Source organism: Lipotes vexillifer, unplaced genomic scaffold, assembly GCF_000442215.2.
Source record: "Lipotes vexillifer unplaced genomic scaffold, Lipotes_vexillifer_v1.1 scaffold743, whole genome shotgun sequence".
Lineage (NCBI taxonomy): Eukaryota > Metazoa > Chordata > Mammalia > Artiodactyla > Lipotidae > Lipotes > Lipotes vexillifer.
In genome coordinates, this window is record NW_006779070.1 from 579,004 (window position 1) to 584,810 (window position 5,807).

The 5,807-nt window shown below is 40.8% G+C and overlaps 1 protein-coding gene across 1 annotated transcript in view; it reads right to left on the reverse strand.

The window, feature by feature from the left end:
- The window catches only part of HTR3B (5-hydroxytryptamine receptor 3B), a 39,088-nt gene that overhangs the window by 10,838 nt on the left and 22,443 nt on the right, over positions 1–5,807 (reverse strand). The window contains exons 4-7 of the mRNA XM_007452222.1: positions 2,528–2,572; positions 2,084–2,193; positions 940–1,109; positions 269–426 (exon numbers count right to left, since the gene is read on the reverse strand). Coding sequence (XP_007452284.1) covers positions 269–426; positions 940–1,109; positions 2,084–2,193; positions 2,528–2,572 — 483 coding nt within the window. The remainder of the gene's footprint in view (positions 1–268; positions 427–939; positions 1,110–2,083; positions 2,194–2,527; positions 2,573–5,807) is intronic.

A 5,807-nucleotide genomic window follows, 5' to 3' on the forward strand; every position in this document is an offset into this window, starting at 1 on the left:
CCTGCTGTAGTGGCTGCTTCAGGTCTCTGTCTGAAAACCATTCTCTTTATATTCACATATGGAATAGCTACAGCAGGAGTCCAGGATCTATGGCTGAATCTCTCGTCTCTGAAATGCCAAAATGAAAGTGGATGTTGGAACCATTGGAATCTCCTGTACTTAGGTGGTAATGAATGAGAAGATGCAGGAGAGAGACTCCTCAGCCCAATAGAGAAGGTGAAAGACTGCAGAGAAGTGGGCGACAGGGACAGGAAGGGGGAGGACTTACATTAAACTGAATCTGTGCAAAATCTCCAGCGCTGCTCTGCAGAATGTTGTATGTTGGGGACACAGAAAGAAGTTCCCACTCACTGTCATTCAAAAATGCTTTTTGGTCATGTGTAATGTCTTCTCTGCTTCTCAGGAAGGCCAGGTCTACATCTTCCACTGAAGACAACAGAAACACTTGACTTCCCATGGAGAGAGGCACCAATATTAACCCACTTTTCCATCTCGCAATTCAAATCCTTCCTATTTACTCCTGTTCCCACATGGACAGTCTTATGGAGATGGGGTTCAATATACCATTTTGAATTAGGGGTAGGGATGGGGGATAAAAACTTTCAGGTCATGAAAAAAAGCAGCTATGAACTGAGGGTTTGTACTCCATTGTCTATAGAATGAGATTTCTATAACGTTCTCAATGGCAGTAGAGGCCTAATATTGTATTTTCAAACCAACAGCAGCAAAGGGCAATATCTCTGGGCACAATACTGTACTTAGTCTGAATTACAGCAGGAGCCAAATAACTACAAGAAGAGATTTAGATTTATAAAATGTCAATTATGTGCAAGAATAAAATAGACCTGAGGGACAGCATAATGTAATAATTTCACCTATGTGTGCCAACCCAGCACCAGTGTGTTTGCTCACTAGCAGGCTACACCTCTCATGGCTTACCTGTGTGCAGAATGCTTTTGAAGGTTAGGCTGCAATTCTGGATATCGAATGGAAAACTGTATGTCTCTAAACTGCATGCAGAGACCAGTTGGATGGGCTTAGAGTGCTTAACGGTCCCAGATGAGTTCACGTAAACATAGGGAAGATCAGGTGATCTTTCAATGTCCACACTATATGAAACACAAAAGATCTTTGTTACAGAAAGGGCTTTAGTCATTCCAATACATAAGCAGAACTGATTATGAGATGATAGTGACCGTAACAAGACTAGCCTAGAAGTGCAAAGACAGAATCGCACTTTACATGAGATAGCCACCCTGGCAAAGGTGGGTTCAGCAATGACAGCCTTGGAAGTCAACTCACTGGAGATCAGCTCGGTGCTTTGTGATTGCCTGGAGGGGTGGGATAGGGAGGGTGGGAGGGAGGGAGACGCAAGAGGGAAGAGATATGGGAACATATGTATATGTATAGCTGATTCACTTTGTTATAAAGCAGAAACTAACACACCATTGTAAAGCAATTATACTCCAATAAAGATGTAAAAAAAAGAAAAAATAAACACAGACATAGGACTTCCCTGGTGGTGCAGTGGTTAAGAATCCGCCTGCCAATGCAGGGCACACGGGTTCGAGCCCTGGTCTGGGAAGATCCCACATGCCACGGAGCAACTAAGCCCGTGCACGAGCCACAGCTACTGAGCCTGCGTGCCACAACTATGGAAGCCTGCATGCCTAGAGCCTGTGCTCTGCAACAAGAGAAGCCACTGCAATGAGAGAAGCTCACGCACCGCAACGAAGAGTAGCCCCCGCTCCCCTCAACTAGAGAAAGCCCATGTGCAACAACAAAGACCCAATGCAGCCAAAAATAAAAAATATAAATAAATAAGTAAATGTATAAAACACACACACACACACACACACACACACACACACACACAATCCATGAGTAACATCAAGCATTAGCAATCAAATCTGTATCTTAAATGATGTCAACTCATGGTACTTCTAACCTGAATATTCCCAACAGTATGCTCTTCTTCAAGTTGAGAAACAAAAAACAGTAACAATGACTTAAAGGAAGCAGCAACCAGCCTGAATCTTCTAAGCAGTCTAAACCCCACAGAAACACACCCCAGCACACTTACAACTCATTTATGATGATATCAGGAGCCCAGACGGCACTTAGGGGTAGGGAGATCTCTCTAATCTCATCAAACATGCTGGAGTTCCAGGATAAAAACTCATCATCCCAAACCTGTATCCAAAACGGAAACATCACAAAGGGGCAATGTCAATCTCATCAAAGAACTGAAGAGGGATTCGGATGAATAACTCAATTGATCAGCCCGTTGGTTCTATCTGTCAGGCAAGAGGACTTTCCATTCAACTCCTAAAGAGGGTTGCCCCAACCAGAAACCACGGCCATGTATCTTACTCAGATTCTAATAAATCAGGTCAAATCAAATTCTAATAAATCAGACATAAAGAACTAGAAACACAAGATAGTATCTATTTCTTCGAATAATTACATCTTGCAACAGATCGAGTTCAGGAGTACAGCATGCACAGAAGAAAACATAATCATTTACCTCACGATACCATACACTTGTCTTTAATTTTTGATTCTGTGCATCCTGCAAAGCAAAAAGAACAACCACACCAAATCTTAGAGTGTCAGTAAATCAAAGCCCAATTCAACAGTATGACAATTCAGAGGAAGAAAATCAAATCCAACAAAATAATGCTGATTTTAGAAACATTACCTTGACTCTTCAATATCTGAGTATTCTCAGTTCTTATTTATTACATACACCTGTTGCTATGAGCGTTACTATATTATCTATGATAAAATGACACACTAACTGCACTTGACATCTTAAATGATTTGCTAATCTCTTTCCTACTCTAATTGTTACCCTGCCATTAATCAGACTAAAAGATGGTATGTAGTCGTAGCCAATTTTGGACTAAAAAGATGAGACCACGCTTTTATTTGTAATCAAGACGTTATTCATAATCTTTCAATGAGTGTTATCTCAACTGCCATTGGCAGCCATTCCTGTTGTTACCTTATGCTTGGATTTCTCTTCTTATAAAACAGACTGAATGAGCCTAATCCAAGTGAGGTATATTTTTGGTGATATAAATAGATGTGGCTTCCCACGTCAGTGATTTAAAAAAAAAAGATCTCCCCAAACAAACAAAAAAAACCCACTTTACTAATTCTTTTTTTCCATATTGAATCTAGTAAAAACATGCTAAAATGATTATGTTCTTAGGGATTAAAAGAAAAGGAATATCTCATACCATATACAAGCATTAACTCAAAATGGATCATAAACCAAAATGTAAGAGCTAAAACTATACAACTCTTAGAACAAAACATAGGAGTAAACTTCATGACTTTGAATTAGGCAATAATTTCTTAGATATGACACCACAAGCACAAGCGGCAAAATAAAAAGTAAATGGGACTTCATCAAAATTTAAAACTTTTGTGTTTGAAAGGACATCATCAGGAAGTCAGATGACAACCCACAGTATGGGAGAAAATATTTGCAAATCATATACCTAGTAAGGGGCTTGTATCCAGAATATATAAAGAACTCTTACAACTCAACAATCAAAAGATAAATAACCCAATTTAAAAATGAGCATCAAAGGACACAGTCAGGGCTTCCCTGGTGGAGCAGTGGTTGAGAGTCCACCTGCCGATGCAGGGGACACGGGTTCGTGCCCAGGTCCGGGAAGATCCCACATGCCACGGAGCGGCTGGGCCCGTGAGCCATGGCCATTGAGCCTGCGCGTCCAGAGCCTGTGCTCCGCGAGGGGAGAGGCCACAACAGTGAGAGGCCCGCGTACCGCAAAAAAAAAAAAAAAAAAAAAAAAGGACATGGTCAACAGAGTGAGAAGGCAACTCATGGAATGGAAGAAAACATTTGTGGATCCTATATCTGATAAAGGGTTATTATCCTGAATATTAAAGAACTCCTACAACTCAAAACAAAACCAATATCCTTATTTAGGAGTGAACAAAAGACTTGAATACACATTTGTCCAAAGTAGATATACAAATGGCCAATAAATACATGAAAATATGCTCAACATCACAGCTATGGACCAAACTGTGTTCTTCCAAAATTCATATATGATTGTATTTGGAGATAGGACTTTTAGGAGATAATTAAGGTTAAATGAGGTCAAAAGGGTGGGGCTCTCATCCAATAGGATTGATGACCTTAGAAAGAGAGGAAGAGAGAATGATCTCTCTTTCTCCGCCCTGTGAGGACACAGTGAGAAGGCAGCCATCTGCAAGCCAGGAGGAGACCTCTTACTAGGAACCAAATTGGCTGGAACTTTGATCTTGAACTGCCCAGCCTCCAGAACTGTGAGAAATAAATTTCTGTTGTTTAAGCCACCCAGTCTATGGTATTTGTTACGGCAGTTAGAGCTGGCTGATATAATCTCTAATCATTAGGGAAATATAAACCAAAACCACAATGACATACCATTTCACTCTCATTAGGATGGCTACTATTTTTTTTTTTAAAGCAGAAAATAAGTGTTGGTGAGGATAATTGGAATTCTTGTGCACTATTGTTGGGAATGTAAAATGGTGCAGCTGCTATGGAAAACAGTATGGCAGTTCCTAAAAACTTAAAAATAGAATTACTACATGGTCCAACAATTCCTCTCCTCGGCATTTACCCAAAAGAATTGAAAGCAGGGACTTGGACAGATATTTGTACATCCACGTTCGTTATTCACAATAGCCAAGGCGTGGAAGCAACCCAAGTGTCCCTCAGTGGATGAATGGATGAACAAAATGTTGTATATATATATGCAATGTAATATTATTCAGTCTTTAAAAGGAAGGAAATTCTGACACATGCTACAACATGGATGAACCTTGAAGACACTATGCAAAGTCACAAATAAGCCAGTCACAAAAGGACAAATAGGGCTTCCCCAGTGGTGCAGTGGTTGGGAGTCCGCCTGCCGATGCAGGGGACACGGGTTCGTGTCCCGGTCTGGGAAGATCCCACATGCCACGGAGCGGCTGGGCCCGTGAGCTGTGGCCGCTGAGCCTGCGTGTCCGGAGCCTGTGCTCTGCAACGGGAGACGCCACAATAGGGAGAGGCCCGCGTACCCCACCCCCCCGCCCAAAAAAAAGCAAATATTTTATAATTCCACTATATACAGTCTAAGTATCTAGACTAGTCAAATTCATAGAGACAGAAAGTAGAATGATGGTTGCCAGGGGCTGGGGAATGGGAAATGTGGAACTGGTGTTTAATGGGTGCAGGGTTTCAGTTTTGGAAGATCAAGAGTTCTGGAGATGGACAGTGGTGATATTTGTACAACAATGAGCATGTACCTAATGCCATTGAACTGTACACTTAAAAAAGGTTAAGATGGAAATTTTATATTATGTGTAGTTTACCACAAGCAAAATTAATAATTTTAAAATAAGCAAAGGACTTGAACAGATATTTCTCCAAGGGAGATATATAAATGTGGCCAATTAACACTTGAAAAGATGCTCGACATCATTAGTTATTAGGGAAAATGCAAATCAAAACCACAATGAGATTCCACTTCACCCCAATAGGACGGATAAAATTAAAAAGACAGAAAATAAGTGTCAGGATAACGCAGAAAAATTAGAGCCCCCCTACATTGCTAGTGGGATTATAAAATGGTGCAGCCACTTTGTAAAACAGTATGGTAGTTCCTCAGAATGTTAAACATAGAGTTACCATAAGACCTAGCAACTGCACTCCTAAGTGAATAACCAAGACTCTTGAAAACAGAAGTATACACACACACACACACACACACACACACACACACACACACACACACACA